The following is an 18,534-nucleotide window of genomic DNA, read 5'->3' on the forward strand; positions in this document are numbered from 1 at the left end:
TTTGTGGATGCAGCCACAACTAGTTGAAGTGGGTCATAATAAGGACCGCTGTAAAATGCAACACTTGAGGCATCACCACAAATCCACAACGGCAAGAAAGGTGTGGACCTCCAAACGTGGTTCCCATCTACCAGCATGTATTTTTTAGCAGTACAAAGACTTTGCCTTGAGTTGGAAGAACAGCACCAAACACTGTATGTACATGATCGCATTTCACTCGCAGTGCATACAAAACACAACAAAGTACTTTAAGAACCGTTCTGCATGAATCTCTTGTCTCCCATGTAACAGTCTTCTCACTTCCTCCAGTACTGCAAGCAAGAACGATGAAAACAAATTGAAAAAGAATCAATGACAGTAATGACTTAAAACAAAGCACATCTGCTAGAGTACCAGATGCAGTTCAACAATAAACCAGGAATTATTGAGATCATTTACTGGAACTTGTTTCTTTGCGATGTACTCTTACGAAAGTTGCCATTCTCAGAAAACGACACAAATACCTGAACGAATCGTCGCGATAAAAATGAACAGACTATGATGAAAATTTTTTGTTGATGCACTGATGACTTGCCAAATTGACATAATGTTGAGAGGTGTATAAAAGGTACCTGTGTATCAACATAGGCATGCCTCTCTCCTCTATGCTAGAGATATCAGAATTGGTCAAGATATGAAACACCCAGGATATAAGTAGTGCAACAATTACTTCATTTCAAGATGATCCCGACATCTTGGGAAAAAAAGAATATTCTGGCACTGCTGGCAAGAGTGGACATGGGGAAAAAGAAAAACAAAACAAAACACACACACACCACTACATACCTGTGCAAATTTGTGGATTTGTTCCACCACTGCAGCAAAGACTGCTCCCACACTCTCGTCAATCAGGGTCTGCATGTAGTGCACCGCCTCTTCATCAGTCAGGTCCAGACGGAATTTGTCTTGCAACTGATGAAAAGAAAAATTATGATAATAATGAATAACAAAAGAAAAAAAAATTCAGCAATGCAGTTTGAAGATTTTTTATTTTTTTTCAAAATCTCGGAATTCTATCAATGGTACAATTGCATATACTTACACCCCCCCCCCCATATTGGTACATAACAATGACATAAAAATCAAAATACCAGCACTGTTTCCTGACATGTTTTCATCTTGCACTTTATCATGTTTGATTCATCATTACTGGCAAGGAGGGCTACCACACTCAGAGAGAACTTGTTTTTGCAATTACATTTCTGAGGCAAGTTTGTTAACAAGTGTATGAGTTACTGGAGTCTCCCTTGCAAACGGCTATAAACTGTAAACAACATTCCATACAGCAGCTGTGTCACAGGACTATATCCTGTCTGTCAATCACAAGATACACCTAGAAATAGCACTGAAAGAATCTGGTGAAGAGGATGGCCGACTAGTGTAGGCAATTGACTAAGAAATATCATGCATAGAAATACTGGTTCCATGACATTTGCTCCTGCAACAATTGCTCCCATGAAATGTCTGCATGCTACGCCAAACATAAATTCTACCCACAAACATAACCCTAACTGTAATCCTAATCCTCACATCAAACAAACCTAAAACCCTATCACAACCCAAACTCTAATCCTAAGTCCTTGGAGAAAATAAGATCGAAGCAATTGTTGCAGGAGCAAATGACTTATCACCAGAAATCCAATTGTACCAAATTAATCAGTGTTTTTTGTAGTAGCCTTGATAAAAAGTCACAGACATACATACACGGGCAGGATGTGCCACCTGTCTGGTGATCAGGAGATAATAGGTTTGAATCCTGCCGGCATACCATATGTAATGTATGCCCATGATATTTTTTATCATGAATACAACTAAAACACTGATTAATTTGGTGCATAATTACACCGACAGTAATTTGTCAATTACATTTGTAGTTGCAGTAGAACACAACTTGACACAAGAATTAATTGATTTCAACCATACAAGACAGTTGTGTAAACTGAGCCCTTTTATTATGAAGAGGTACCAGACTATAACTTTCCTTTCCACATTCAAAGATTCAACTGCGAGTCATGACTACATGTACTTGCTTGTCGACATTAGCATGCGCTTTTATAAGACAAAACATTTTCACTTCATGCAAATATTTGAGCTCAGTGGGTCAAAAGACAGGTGCACCAGAGAAGTCAGATTTGGCTAAATGCTGCTTGGCGCTTACCTTCTTGACAGTCTTATCAGGTTCCAGAGCTATGTCAGGTACACTGGCGTCCACCATGAGAGAGAACAAGTTCAGGATCAGGTTGGAATGTCTGGAATTTGACAAGAATGTACAGTTAGAGCATTTCACTGAAGAAGAAAACAAAAATTATTTACATCATATAACTTTTTCATAGCATACATGTACTCTCATTTATCAAGATTGGCTACAAAAGATCTGTTATGAACCACAGAAACGCAAAATAATTTTGTTGCAAAGCTCTCCCTTGTCGTTGTACAGTGTTGGTGGCTGGTGAGAACAATCACGGTTTATTGCACATTTATTAGAACAATTTATTTTCATTATAAATATACCTAGATGGTATTCCAAAATTCCAATTCTTTTTTTTTTTTTGTGTGTGTGTGTGTGTGTGTAAGTCTTATTTACACATAATACTAATTACAGCAGTGCAAAAGATTCAATGTCGAGAAAAAAAAAATAGTATGGCATTCAACTTTACTGGCATCTGGCAGCCTTATGTGCATGTGAATGAATGACCAATAAACAACTATCTGAAACTGATAGAACTGATTGCGACAAGGTCAAAGATTGTTGGGATTATAAACGCCTCCCCCCCCCCTTCCCTCTTCTATAAAACATACACTGCTGCATTTTGAAATATGACCAAGCAATAGGGTCAAGAAGTTGTAATATAAGTGTGTATGTTGACAATAAAAAGCTAAATTGGATTATAACAAACAATTATAAAGAAAAAGGAAAAAAAAAAACAACACCCACACCCCTACCTTCGCAGATGGAGGAATGATGTGTAGCAGATCTTGCGGAAGTCCTGATACTGCTCCCCAGCGGCTCCGCCCATCCCCTCCACCATCTCCTTGCTCAGCTTCATGGGGGGCGGCAGGGGCTTGGGGTCGCGCCCCAGGATGTAGCCAAAGTCCACGTGGAAGAGCTTGCCGCACTTGGTGAGCAGCAGGTTGTCCAGATGGCGGTCGCCGACCCCCAGGAGGTAGGTGATGACACAATATCCAGCACAGCTCTTGACGTACGTATCCATGACGTCTGGGCTGATACCGTAGGGGGCAGTCTCACTCGGGGCGTGTTTTCTGAAGAAATTCTGTTGCAAAATTGTGAAGAAAACAAAAATGCAAATAAATAGGCATGTGGCAGCACATCTATTATCAGTATGGTGTGATAATGGAGTGGTGGACGATAATTTGGGTGCAGATACCTTGAGCAATAAGAGCCAATTAAAGGGTGTGTACAATTCTGGTTGAGGTGGGGATTTAGCTTTTAACGTTTTGCGAGATATTCAGAAACCACTCTATGAGATGTCAAAGAGTATGCAATTCTAAGGGGTATCAAAAGTTTATTTGATGAAATTCGGTTTTGAAATGGCTGAGATATCCAAAAACAAGGTGAAACAAAGAATTTCTAATAAAAGGCATGGCCTGTCGCCTTTTATTAAATCACTTTTTTGGGTATCTCACCCATTTGAAAACCAATTTTCATCAAATAAATGTTGAATCCTTCTTAAAATTACATGCTCTTTCATATTTCAGAAGAGGTTTCTCATTATCTCACTTAGGAATGTTCAAAACATAAATCCCCACCTCAACCAGTACTGTCCAGTCCCTTTAAAGGCATAATTTACCATTTGCAGATGAAAGCATTAGTGCTATAAAATAGTTCTAAAATGTGAGTTAGGGATAGAAACAACCACTGTCAAAATTTGAATCCGTATAATCGATGTTAAGTGTTGTTAAATACACAAAATGTGAACAATAGTTATAATAAAAAAAATTTCCAGACTAAACCGTATACAGTTACGGTTTATTGAGAAAAACCCTGATATCTCCTTATATTTTAGGTTTTATTGCAAATATTTCATATGGTAGGATGTTTTATGATACAACAGACCTACACATATGCATCAAATATGATATCTTGAAAATTTTTGAAATCACTGCTCCCAAAGGTAAACTGGACCTTTAAGGTAAAACAATCAATGATAATGAAGAGTTTTTCTTTTTCTTTTATCATTGTTTCTTGTAATAAATCATATTGTTGAAAACATATATTTCAAGTTGCCATGAACTGCAATGGGGGCATCCAAGTGCTAAATTTGGAAGAATCAGACCCATGACATTCTTTTCAACGATTCACATTTCTCTGTGACCACTCACCCAAATTAAATGGGGTTTTCTGCAAATTATAGGTAAGATGTTATATTTTTAGACCCTGAAATAGCATTCAGACAGTTTAATCATATTGGAAGATATCAATATAAAATCAGATTGTAATTTTTTGGAGGGACATACTGTAGTTTCTCACTCACTTGAATGTTTCCCTCCTGAGAGAGAACATCTGCCACAGCGGTAGAGTCTATGAATTGTGCAAAGCCATTCTTGCTGCTTGTGGCAAGGACCCTGTATGGGGTTAGCTTCAGGTCCAAGTTCTCCTGTCTCAGTAGCTGCAGGTTTCAAACAACAACAAAAAAAGAAAAATTCTCATCATCAGGTCTGCCATCCATCTCCACTCCCTGTACTTTTCCAGCAAAATTCAATCTCCCCCCCCCCCCCAAAAAAAAAAAAAAAAAATCAAACTTGTATGTTGCTGTCCACATAATTGGTTTGTCGCAATGCAGCATTTCTGGTTTCTTGATTGTTTCCCAGAAAGTAACAACAAATTACCATTGTATGAAATACGATGTAGAGGTATGATTAAATGCAACAATTTCAGTTTACCTCTACAAGGAATCTAATCTCACTGCACATTAATTGTTGATTATAAGGAACTTTCGCAAATGGGTTGTGGTGACTTGCCATGCTGTAAATACTAGTACTAAGGTATCATTTGAATAACTTGATGTTATGATAATATGACATAGTTGATTTTTAGATTCTACTGTGTGCAATGAGCTGAATTTATCCAATTTGTTTCTTATGTGGCCCTTCTCTACCACTTAATGCAATTGAACATGGATGACAGCAGAGGTCGATGCAATGTTAATGAAAAATCATTCCATTCATACTTCACCTCTTCTTTGTTTTACAGTTATTAGCACTATCGCCATCATCTTCATTATTCTGATTATCATTGCTGCAACCAGCAACTCTACCCTCAAAATCAACACCTTAGAAATTGCTAAAGCTATTTTTTTAAACCTCAGGACAATTATAGTACAATTAATCCTTAAACCATTCATTGTCATCCTTATTAGCAACCACCACTAACACAATGAACACCATCATCATAATTATCATTCTTCTTCTTATCTTCACCACCATCATTCTTCTGATCTTTATTATCATCCCTGTAATATCTTTTTTAAAATCAATTTTGTTTTTTTCTGTGGGAAGCAGACTACCAGTAATCCAAGATTCACTTTCTTTCTTTCTTTTTTTTTTCAACATTTCATGGGGAATGTGATGGGGAACCACTAAACAGCCCTTCCCCCTTTACTGTACCTGGTCCATGAGAGTGATGATTTGCAGGATGAGTTGGTCTTGGCGCAGGTCGTCGCCATTCTTACAGATGGCGACGTACTCCTCGTTGGTCGTGGTTCTGAAGGTCAGCTTGATGGGCATGAGGGAGCTCTTGAACATGGACGCCTTCTCTGGGATCACCCCTACAACCTTGACCTCTGGGTGCAGGGGCAGGGGCAAGGGGTCAAAGTTGGTGAAGTTGACCGACAGGTTGTCGTGGTCACTGAGCAGAGCCTGCAGCCTCTCGATCTGGAGGGAGTGGGGTGGAGGGAAAGGTGGAGTGCAAAGACATCATGGCCATGAAATGGCAAAACAACATATCTACTAGGTGTAACAAAAACATTTCCCACTTTGGATCCTTAATAGGTCAAAAACTATATATCAGATAACACTGACATTGATATGAGCAACAGCAGAATAGTGTACAGTTTTGTTAGAGATAATTTAAAAATGAAAACGCATTTGATAAATTAGAATGTGCAAATGCAGAATCTGTTGCCGCATTAGTTAATTTAAACGTCGAAAAATGATTCTGAATGACAACATTTTGAAATTTTGGCAAAACAATATGTCTATTACATGCAAGTTGTGTCACTTCTGATGTTCCAGACAATTGTTGGCAAAAAAAAAAACTAATCATAAGAGGAGGCTGTAGTATCTAAGACGAGAAAATGAGATTCTTACCTTTTTCTTCCGGTTGCCATTTTCCTTGGCCACCTGCCTCATGACATTGAGTATGTGGTTGGTCAGGGTATGCTGTCTGACTAGGAGTGACCGGTAGTGAACACACTCACGTCCTCCCTGTTTTCAAGTGGTAGAGTGCAACTTGATATCAGCGGCACAACATGGACACAACATGCATCTGACAAACTAACTAGAAATATGCCATGTCATAGGCAACATTCAAGGGATATCGGCGAAGGTACAGAAAGATAAGTTTAGACAGGCACAAAAAACTGACATGCACACATACACACAAACATGAAAACAAGCAGCATCCACTCAAAAAGAACTAATGGAATGATGTCAGACACTGGAATGTACTAAGGTACTAAGCACACTGAACAGGAATCAGTGTCTGATCATTTGGTCACTCTCACAACATTCCAGTAACAAGATCAGACTGACAAACATTCACTCCTGTAGGTAATTTAGCTGCATTCTCTTTAAATAAGGTATTAGCAATTTATCAAGCAACCACACCAGAAAGAGGCATTAACACCATAACAAAGTGTGTATAGTTTTACCTTCTGGTTTTAACTCACATAATTGTATCATTCAGACATTCTACATGTTACTACATTCGAGAACAAGAAGGCCTACAGAGGAAAGAAACAAAAGATACTCCAAAGCCATATTTTACAATTATGAGCCTGTTTCCATGCATAAATATGTTTGGGCCTCTTTTACAGTCTCAATATCACAGCACTGTACACACACTGCACTTCTCAAATAGTCCACAGTTTATGCTACTACTCCACTTGGTTCCCACTACTGCTCATAGTAACACCTGCCTGGTTAAAGATGAAAGTGAGAATGAGTTGTGTGGTCTTTCTTTGCTCTGGGATGATAATCCTTCATATAAATCTTTACAAGCACCTGCACAAGCATCATAATAATGACAAGAACTGACAGGTTGGGACAATTCACTAATTCACACCTTTCCTGTCAAATTTAAAATGATATCCTCCTGGTCCTCAAACGGCTTTTGAGACATTACAGAGGCACTTACATGCAACTAGACAGGGAACGTACCTTGCTGAGAGCCTGGCTGAAACATTTGAGCACTGACTTGTACATGTCGATGATGCGGGTATCCTTGGAAACCGTATCCTGCTCATCGCTCTCAACCAGGAGGTACCAGTACAGGTAGTTGGCTAAGGTGTAGTTACAACACGCCCTCTCGATCAGGAATGTGGCAAGATTGCACTGCAAGATAATGCAGACAGCAAGAGTAAAATAAAAGTCACATATGCAAAACATGGAGAAAAATATACCATTTCACTGAGAATTGTAATGTACATTATTTCCTTAACCCAATGAGTACAGACTAATTTTGTTACAACACGAATTTCCCATACAGGGGTCATACTCTTTCTCATAAATTGAATTCCATGACTTTCCATGACCTTTCTAGCCAGAATGCCATGACCTTTCTATGACTTTTATACTTTTTTTTTTGTTTTGCACATTACACTGAAAATTTGATATCAAAACAAAGCAAAGAGAATACAAACACATCTTACACAGACAACAGATAAGCTTCAATCTATAATTTTACAAATCCATAACTTTCCATGACCTTTTGATGGAAATATCAGTTTTACATGACTTTCAAGCCCTGGAAAAAGACTAGGTCAAATTCCATGACTTTCCAGGTTTTCCATGACCCGTATGAACCCTGCCATAGACACCTGCCCGAGTACACTTGTGACTCATCCTCAACAGGTTAACTTAACACGTATGACACAGAGTGCTGTAAAACCAGAAATATTTATGGCATGAACTTTGGCAAACAGGAGCTGATGGCCTTTTTTGCAGCATGAAACTTTAACGAATTGCAGACCATGAAAAATTACAAGTATACTAGCATGCACTGGATTGTACGGACAAAAACTTTCACATGCATTTTACTTTTGTGAATCGTAGCTCCTTGCAAAATTTGTGAAAGTTTCATGAACAATAGAATATCTGGTTTCACAGTAAATGATAATTGTTACCTATGTAAATAACTAATAGTGAAGGAAGAGGAAGGAGAAGGGGAAGGGGGAAGTAGGAGGGGGAGGGTACGAGGGGAAGAGGAGGAGAAGGAAGAGGATACATACCTCTTCAGCTTCTGCCTGGTCCTGGCCCTCATCTTGAGGTGCAACTGGAGGAGTGGGGGACTCTGGTGTCTCAGCTAGGGGATGGGGAATGGTGTTGTGACTGGAAGCTCTGGCAAGAACACACGAACACATTCACTTGTATTAAAAAAAAAAAAAAAAACTTTGTACATGCACATCTCTTTGTATATCATAATTTATATTTACAATATGACGAGACCCAAAACAGAATATCAATGTTCAACAACTCGACGCAAGAATCTCATCAATTTGAATAATTACGCAGTACCCGCTGCCAGGCATATGGATTAGAACCAGTACTGTCTCTCGGATGGTAGCTTGGTGGTCCATAGAAAAGACGCCTGTACGGTAATCAGGAGGGTCTACACCATAGGTTCGAATCCTGCTTGAGTATGTATGCCCATGCTTTCTTTTGTCATGGCTACTACAAAAGACACTGATTAATTCAGCACTTATTTACGTCAATGTAGGGCTATTTGTCAATCAGTTGCGACAAAAAACAACTCGATGCAAGAATTTCATAAATTTGAACTTTATAACACTTTAAAGGTGATGGGCTGCAAATCTCTGTCAAGATAATGACCTGTTCTTTCAATTTAGATTAGATTAGATCAGAATTTATATTGATTTATGAGACCGAAAAGGAAGCATTCATATAGTGCTCAACAACAAGCAACCACAGACCTGAAAGCTTCCAGTCCCCTTCGAAGGACTAGGCAATGAGTATAAAGTGCCTTGCCTATGGACACAACCAATGCAGCTCGGGCACTCAAACCATGACATCATGATTAATGATCATGGGTCTTATCGACTGAGCTGCAACAACTCCTCATAAAACTGTACATAGATGTGGTCTCTTGATGGGAAAAGACAGGCAGTGACAGTGACTGCAGATTAGATTAAGAGATTAATAGATTACAAGATTATGACTACCTTTCTCTCACTACGTGGTAGTCTGGTGCCATATGGACGTCACTGCGTGGTCGGGCAGCCGTGGCCTCCAGTGTGGCTTTGATCTCATCAAAGTCCTCATACCGCAGAGCTTGCACGAGTTGTAGTAGGTACAACATCAACTCCTACAATGAATATTTTTATATCTTTTCAAAAGTTATGAGCACTAATCACAGCCATATGCGACCATGCACCACAAAACCAACAAAACAACGTTGCTAGTCATGTATTTTTAGTTAAGGGCAGATTCTGAAAGAGCAGACTCTAAACTTTAAAATGATGTATAGCTCAACTGAAATGGACTCTTTTAACCTACCTAAATACTGGAAAGAAAGCACACACTCTGGAAAAGTGTGAACTGAGAAAAGAGGCTCTGAAGTACAGGGTCTATTCAAGTGCTCTATCTTTGCCAAACTGTGCTGGCTGTGCGGTGAATGGAACAAAAAGCAGGATGTGAACCACTGGAGCAACAACAATGAAGAGATTATCAGATTAGGCTGAAATTAAAGGTGCTCTATAAACACATTCTGGCCATGATTACTGCCAACTTTCAAAGCAGTAGTGTTATCCCTTCAAAAGTTATTAGACTTGAGATTGAAGAATGGGCAAAGGGTTATCAAGAAATGAAAAGGGGACTCTCAAGACATACCTGATCTCACCACTCTACAAAAAATGGGCTGTAGAAAAACTGCTGAAAATGCACTTTTCCATTCATTTTATGATCCCAAATTCAAAAAAAAAAAAATGTAGAAGAAGGGTAGCTCTTTCAGAAAATATGAAAAACCCAATATTGACTTGTTTAACCTGTTTCACCTTTATTGAGTCCTCACGTAAAATCAAGGGGTGCGACTTTTTGTTAGTTTTGTGATGCACGGTCACATATAGTATCTTGTCACGACAAACTTTAGCTGGATGTCTTAATAGTAAATTTATGGATATATTTTCATGGCGAGGTTACAAGTACTTTTTTATTTCATGAATAAATCAATCTAAATTTGATATAAGTTCAATACATGAAAATTTGAGTTTCATCCATCTTATCATTCATTTCTGCATATCGTATTTTAAGTGTGTCATGCAGGCATTTAGTATGGGCTTCTCCAACTCACTGAGATGACCACCTGAGTGGGAGGCATGGGGCCTTAGCCACTCACCTCATCGTTGGCCTGCCTGAGTCTGGACACAGCATACCTCCGGACCGCCCTGTGCCTGAACTGCGGGGAGAGGAGCTCAAGGGCATCCACTACATCGATGGGGCTCCACTGCCCCAGCAGCTCCAGTGCCTGCTTCTCCTCATGGGACACGTCCCACTTGACGCAGCGCAGGAACTTGGTCAGGGCGGGGCCCTGGCTGGTCAGGTAGAACCGGAGTCGCCATACCAGGTCCTGCTCCTCGTACGTCAGGGGCTTGGTGGGTCCGTAGCCCACAATGTTCTGCAGAGAGAGCACAGAAATAGGTTCAGAATCTGAAATATAATGACAAAAGACTTATTACCGGCATATGTAGACAATGAACCCCAAAGGGAAATTTGTACCCAGTAGGGACAAATAAACATTTATTCAAACAAATCAAATGAAAATTTAGCTCAGAAGTACAAAAGAATTACTTGTATACACAAAACGCTTTGACTACTCGTTGTGGAGTGTCAGCATGCATTTTGTCCAAAGCACTTTAACACCATATTCATCATAACTTCCACATTATTGCACCTCTTAAATCATCATCATCCTCATCATACCAGGGAAATTCATTATCATCTTAGTCTCCAAAATCATTATCATCATCATTACCAAACCATCATCACCATCACCATCACCATCACCATCACCATCACCATTATCATCATCATCATTACCAACATAATTGACATCAGTTTAAGTGTAGCAACCTCTTTGACTCACATTGAGTTGATCCCTGGTTGAGGCATTGGGTTTGAGATCTCTGTCTGAAAGGCCACTGCGCTCACTTCTGGCCAAGGTGTGGTGCTTGCTCTCTACCAGATTCTCCTACAGGAGGATCAGAAAAAAAATCTGAAGTCTCAAAATTTGACGTCTCAAAATTGCTCTCATAAAGCATGCTTTCACTCAGTGAGTTCTTTGTGTACCTTTGTGTACCTGATAACTGTAATTGGCAAAGCAAATGAATTCTCTTTCAAGAGAATTCATGCTTTTAAATTGATGTGCATGATTGTCCACATTATAACAACTGTATAACATTTGAAAGGAGAGTTAGAATCATCAGTTCAATGATCATATCAACTCCATGGAAATCCAATAGACATATATCTAAAACATGTGAGTTTGAGATCTCATTTCATTTCATTTAAGAAATGAAATGAGTCCATTCAATCCTAATTCCCATCCCTGTAGAAGGAGGGGATATTTCATTAAATATCACATTTACACTAACTTTGATAAGAATCAATATTATCTTCTTTTTTTTTTTAGCATGATTGAGGTGATTTGAAAGAAACCATTAGGGTAATGTGACAAGTGTGATATAGAAAACTCCTTTAAAAATAACAACATTGAATTATATCACTGTCAAAAGAAGGAAAGGTAGTCTGGATGTTATGTGACATCAATTTTACAAAGTCTTCATGAGGGGTGGTATTCTGAAAATCTTCCTAAGTTTCTTCCCAAGTTTCTTTTTAAGTCAGAAACTTAGGAAGTGCCTAGGAAAGACAGAATTGGTATTCTGAAATTTCTTCCTAGGCACTTCTTTAATGCAACTTAGGCCATCCTTATCCCCGCCCACGTCCTTTCTTAAGCCAATACGAAATGCCGTATCATAAGGAACCAACCAATGACAATCGCATATTACTATGACGTAGGGTCAAATACACGTGTGCGCGGCATGTCCCCTTTCTCACGCTTATTTCGCGCATCAAAGTACATGTGCACGCAGTGAATGACAAGCGCACATATCACGATGTCTGCAGCTTGCTATTCTTAACAACGTACTTAGGACAGGGGTGTAGCTTTCCTAAATATCTTCCTAAATTTCTTTCCTAAGTGCATTCTAGAATACCAACTTCTTCCTAAGTCAGAAATTTGCATACTCCCACCCCTTTCCTAAGTTTTTTCCTAAGTATAGGAAAAAAAAACTTAGGAACAGACTTAGGAAGAAACTTAGGGAGATTTTCAGAATACCACTTAGGAAAAAATCCTGACTTAAGAAGAAATTTCTTCCTAGGAAGGATTTCAGAATACCACCCGAGGTGCCCAATTTCCAAACAGGTGCAATGCACACTGTTAGCTTTTGCTTAGTAGTATGTCCACTCACGAATTGACTCTTTCATCTATTTCTGAATCATTCGCTTTGTGGACTCTTACAGTCTTCCTTATTGCTTCACGTTGATCAAAGGTCAAACTTGACAATCAATAAAGGTGATTTAGCATTTATGCTTCCGAATAGTGAAACGTTTTCTCTGCAAAAGTGAGACAAGCCCCTATACGTACTTCACTAATAAACCACATTCAAGAAGCACTTTAGAACGTACTAACATTGATAATGTTGGATATTTACTGTGAACACCTTTGACATCTACTTGATAAGCACAAAGACGTCCAGTATAATTGAGGGGCAATGTTCTCACCATGAGCATTTCAGGATCAGGAACAGACACGATCTCTGCGTAATTTCTGGTGCATATTGTCTCCTCGGCATCCTGGTGAGGCAAGAATGCACAGAGTCACATCTTTACCATTTTAGCGATTTAATTTCCAATCTTAAGGTGTCCATTGGCATGCCAGACCTACAGTCAAGACATGCAGTCCCTTGTAGTATACTATAACTGTAAAACCAGAATTGCATACATGAAACTTTCACAAATTTTGCGAGGAGCCAAGATTTGCGAAAGTAAATTGCGTGCAAAAGTTTTTGTCTACACAATGCACTGAATGCCAGTGGCAATTCGCAAAAGGTTTCATGCTGCGAATGTTTCTGGTTTTACAGTATCTATAAAGTAGAAAAACACTGATCACAATCAAACGTAAATGAAAAAATAGTGGTGATATTGATGATGATAATACTGCTGACGGCTGACGATGAGGATAGCAGTAACAGAAGTAATAAAAATAGCAAGGTGGCAATGATATTTACACTCCTAGTAAAGATGACATTAATCTAGATTATAATCATCATCATGTACTTATACAATTTTTTTGTGTGTCTTTTTCTTCAAAATTTCTCAGAAAAAAAAAAATACTTCAGTCCTGCAACATACAAGACAGCATATTCTTTGGCAATATGTAACCAGACACAAATTTTGACTTTATGTGTTAACTCACCTTCTCATAGTAAACAGCTGCACATTCAATATCATTGTAGTGAATCCTAGGGAATTCCACCATCAGGTACATGAAGTTTGAGTCTCGTTTCTCTTTCTACAAAGGAAAAAGATACACACATGGTTACTCTTTCATATCGCACAAAATGCTGACATATTACCCTCACACAAGATATACTTCCAGCAACACATTTTTCTTTCATTCAGATTTAATCTATCCATTAGCTTGTAATATCTCTGAACATAACAAAAGACATGTTAAACAAAAGCAAAGAATTATTAAGCAATGGGATGCAGATATGAGGTATGGGTTTTCTTCAATACGTCTGCCTTCTATACAAATGAAATGTGGAAGATCGCAACTGCTGATCTACATTTTTAACACACATGTTGCAAAAAAAAAAAAAAGGAACCAGCAGGAACTGAACCTGTCTTGATGGGAATCTACTGCTTCATTCAATTTCATTTGTACAGAGGGCATACAAATATTGAAGAAAATCCATACCTCAAAAGGTATGTTATTACTTTTTTCAAACATCTGTAATATGCACATTTATTAACATTGAAAGTCATTAATCATAAAAACAAGCATTGGACATGATCTCTGTAACGAGGGAGCGTTTGCATTTAAATGCTGTGATTATGCTCTGAAAATGAGCATGCGATCAGTGATATATCTGTGTTCTTATATATGATGCATCACGCGTTACCCCGGAGTACCGTAGTACCCCGGGTAACCGCGTTGTGTAGCGCCACATCACATCCACTCGAGGACAGCCAGAGAAAAATGCATGCACTGTGTGTGTGTGTAGCCTACATAGTCATTCCCATGCCACTGCATGTTATACTATGCGTGCATGGAAGCTGCGATACCACTAGCGTGTGAGTGCAGTGCAGTGCGGTGGCTAGCGCGCGCTAGCTCCAGCACCAAAATAATTTCCTCTTTTTGGCACCCAGGGTACAACCTTTTTAAAAAAAATAAATAATTCAACAAAATGGCTGATTTCTGTTTGGTATATGTAGATTTCAGAGAGAATAAACATGAAAATCATGGGCTGCTCATTATGTCAGGCACTTCTCAGATGCCTTCGCATCAGGATTTGAAATGCTGTAGTGAGAGGAAGTTCCTTCCTGAGAATGACATTTATCATGCCATCTCTTCTGAGACAAGAAGTGAAGGAGCCAAGCTTGATATCATACCAGGCTGTTTCTACCATGAAATGCCTTATACTTGTCATAATACTTCCACAATTCAGCTCCTCTAGTCAATATCTGTATGAATCTTATTTTACTAACTTACTGATTTGATTCATTAATTGATTGATTGATTGATACCATTTATGTTGCTAAGAAGGCCGTATGTGACCCAAGTCCAATTCATTTTACCTCATTGATCATCTCGATTTCTCTGAATGTGAGCCGGTCAAGCCAGTCCACCTTCAGCATGTGACCCTTACGGTGCTTCTTGGTCAGCTTGGCCAGTCGTGCCATGGTGTCATTGTGGTCAGCCAGCTTGCCCGGTGTCTTGGATAGAGTGGCTCCATCCCCTTCCACCCCTGGCCACACCTTCAGGTCGTGCATGCCATTTCGGAAAGTTCTGTGATATGTCAAGAAGGAGAAACAAAAATATAAATTTATATATGAAAAGTTTACTTTCACTGTTTTGATTGCAAACACATGCTGGAATGCACAAAAGGAATGTCATAAAGGACACTTCATCATCAAAGGCGCAGCAAAAGCCTGAGACAAACCAATGCCCATTCTCACTTTTCACACTTTAAAAAGTCTATTTCAAATATATAACATCATTCATCTAACTAGTATCCAAGCCATCTAAGTGTCAAGACAAAATGAAACTAAAGTATCACAAGCTGAAATTGTATGATATACAAATTGAGTTACAGTGAGAATCTTCCCACCCCTTCCAAATATATAATCCATTAACCATTTCTGTATTTATCGCTCTACTTTTCTTTCAATCTATATGATAAGTTTATTCATCCATGTAGCTGTCCATTTATTCATCTAGCAATCAATCTGTTTCCATCCCTAAACATCTTAAATGTCAAGTTTACTTTCTCTATTCCTGTCTGGTAGGAAAGGGGAAGGGATAATGTAAAGTGCCTAAGCAGTGGCAAAAAACAAACAAACATACGAAGAGAAAGAAACAACAGCTACTTACCCATGCTTTCCAAAGAGAGAAACAGTCGTTCCACCCACTGGCCTCGCATCGTTGGAACCATACACATCCCAGATAGTAAATGTTGCCTACAGCACAGAGAAAAACACTTGCAATTGTCAAAAAAAAAGAGCCTGTTAATGTCACTGACAAAGATTGTCTGATTTGATATGAATATATTTTCAAGACTCTTGCATGCTTCCAAGAGATATATAACACTGCATTTATAATAATAATAATAATAATATATCAATTTATAAAGCGCAAAACCTATAGACATATATTCTTCTGCGCTGCAAAAGCTTCTGAAAACTACTACAGCAAGTCAACCACAAGCATGGTTTTGAGAAATTAATGTTTTTAAGTTCAGAAGCAACCTGGTGTGAAGGCGATTGGGCTTTAAAGCTAATACGTCAACAAAATTATAGTAAAATACAATGTGCTTCATATATTAAATAAAAAGCTTTGACTTTTAACAAATTCTTTGATTGTTTAGACTTAAGAAGTAGTTGCTAGAATAACAATTTTCCATATTGTTCTATCATGCTCCACCGAAAGAGACTACATGTATGCTTACCTGGGCATTTCTTGGAAGATCACTGAATTTTAATGGAAGAGTGACCCATTCATTCCAACTAAAATGCAAATGAAATTATGTATCCCAAGTGAAATGTTGTATATATGCAACTGATAGACTGAAATTTCCATAAGTAATGCAGATTTAACATTTCCCCTTCAGGTATATGAAAGTATCGGTTAGCAGTCTGCAAAACCTGGCTATTGCTATTGCTTGCCAATTTTTTGTATGTTTGAAAGATAGCTTCAAATCCAAATGCATTTACACTCTTATTCTGAAATACACTTGTATTAGATAAGTTGAGTTGTGCAAAGGCATGGTGGGCACTTGTCCGATGCATACATAGGACAGTGGCACAAACACCCATTTGGACGAGTGAACAAATATTTTTTGTCGTGCCCATATCCAAATGTTTGCCCACAACATTCTATGAACAAATACTCAAAACAAAATGCTCAACTAGCTCTGTTTCTCTGGACTTATGTTTACATTGCATTAATGCTGATTTTCTTAACAGATTTTGATAATGGTATTCCTATGATGCACACAAACTAAGGAAGGATCATAAAACTGAGAATATGCTACCTGAAGTGGCATTCACTCTAAAACATCTGTTCAGGAAGGGGAAAAAGACACTACTGCAAATCCACAGAGGTTTAAAAAGAAAAAATAACAATCTGTATAGAGATATAAATGTACCAAAGAAGGCTTTGAACTATATCGATAGTAAACACACTAGCTGATTTGTTTTGATTGTACAAGATAATTCTTAAAATTAATCCAACACTCAAATAACAGACAAGTAGATGACGGGAATTTACTGATTTATTAAAGCTCAGTCAAGACAATTAAAAGACTGACAACTTCTGCTTGAAGTTCAAACGTACAAAATGTTCGCATGTATGGATTATACTTACTTCCACCTTGTAGTGAAGGCTTTGTATGCTGTCCTCCTTGGTAGGGTCAAGGGCTTACCATCCGCAAAGACCTGGCAGGTCACATAAAGGTCAGCGCACTTTTCCTCATACAGCCCAGAGAACCTCAGCTGTGGGTCTGCTAACAGCTCTCTGTAACTCGGGCGCTCTCTCTTGCCCTCGAGAGTTCCACTGCAGAGAAAGAGGGGGAGAGTACAAAAAGAGATTATTTTTGAATGAAGTGAAGCAAGCTGCTCATCTGTAACTGCAGGTAGCTGTGTGCATGTGCAGTAATTTGATTTGTATGTTGCTGTGTTCTGGAAGACAGCCAACAGACCTGAGGGAAAAAAAAAAAAAAAAAAAAAAAACCTGGATATTTTTTTTTGTTTTTTTTCCGGATTAATGCATAAAATCTGTAAGGCAAACATCAAATAGGACTTAGTAAATTGGGCCTAGATACTCCAGCAGTAGAGCTAATTTAGTGAGGCTGAAATGCCCTTTTGAGGGCATTTTTAGCTGAAAATTGATTGCTTCGTGCTGATCAATAATTTTGCACAGCAAAGTGATACGAGCAGATCTGTCTCTACACAGAGGGCTGACCATAGATGTTCCAAAGTCAGATAAGTATAGAAGCCCACCAGCACCATGAAGAGACAGATGAGATACCATCGGTCTAGGCCGTAAAGTGCATGATTGCCCAGAATTCTCTGATAATTTGCTCAATGAACGATTGCCTGTAGAGGAAAGTCTACCACTGTAGTCTGTACCACCGCGCGCCGTGCCCTGATTTAATGAAAAGTTTTCTATCCATGTTCTTGCAGTGATTTGATCATTCTTAATCGTGGAAACACCATTTAAAAGTGTACAAACGTGCATTTGAACATATGGGACTAAAGACAGATCAGACTACCACTGGAAATCTAGTTCATCATTGACAAAATTTGTGTAACGTTTTACTCACATTTTAATCTGAACGTTGGCACTGAGGTCACAGCTGTACACATAGTGAAATCTATCCTCACTTTCCGCCATCTGACTTTAGTGAAATACACGTCCCAGGAAAGACCGTGTTCTGTCACTGTCACGACTGTGCAAAA

General features: G+C 38.6%; 1 protein-coding gene across 1 annotated transcript; it reads right to left on the reverse strand.

Annotated features, from left to right (window-relative positions):
• Window positions 1–185: 185 nt before the first annotated feature.
• LOC140230449 (phosphatidylinositol 3-kinase catalytic subunit type 3-like) lies at window positions 186–18,534 on the reverse strand. Its single transcript, XM_072310603.1, has 19 exons — window positions 18,399–18,534; window positions 17,441–17,629; window positions 16,524–16,581; window positions 15,950–16,035; window positions 15,154–15,364; window positions 13,769–13,864; window positions 13,075–13,146; window positions 11,378–11,482; window positions 10,631–10,909; window positions 9,459–9,601; window positions 8,508–8,616; window positions 7,438–7,611; window positions 6,367–6,483; window positions 5,665–5,931; window positions 4,533–4,667; window positions 2,983–3,311; window positions 2,198–2,288; window positions 826–951; window positions 186–311 (listed from the first exon to the last, which is right to left on the reverse strand). Exons 1-19 carry the CDS (start codon window positions 18,467–18,469, stop codon window positions 297–299), a joined length of 2,673 nt encoding a protein of 890 aa, XP_072166704.1. The 5' UTR covers window positions 18,470–18,534; the 3' UTR covers window positions 186–296.

This window comes from Diadema setosum, chromosome 7 (genome assembly GCF_964275005.1).
Source record: "Diadema setosum chromosome 7, eeDiaSeto1, whole genome shotgun sequence".
Taxonomy (NCBI): Eukaryota; Metazoa; Echinodermata; class Echinoidea; order Diadematoida; family Diadematidae; genus Diadema; species Diadema setosum.

Bases quoted from the DNA above. Each gene is read 5' to 3' on its own strand.
- LOC140230449 (XM_072310603.1), bottom strand. From the start codon at position 18,469: ATGGCGGAAAGTGAGGATAGATTTCACTATGTGTACAGCTGTGACCTC. The intron at 15,365-15,949 runs GTAAGTAGCTGT...GACATATCACAG, and splicing joins TCTCTCTTTGGAAAGCATGG to AACTTTCCGAAATGGCATGC. The intron at 13,865-15,153 runs GTAAAATGAATT...TTTCCTTTGTAG, and splicing joins AAATCGAGATGATCAATGAG to AAAGAGAAACGAGACTCAAA.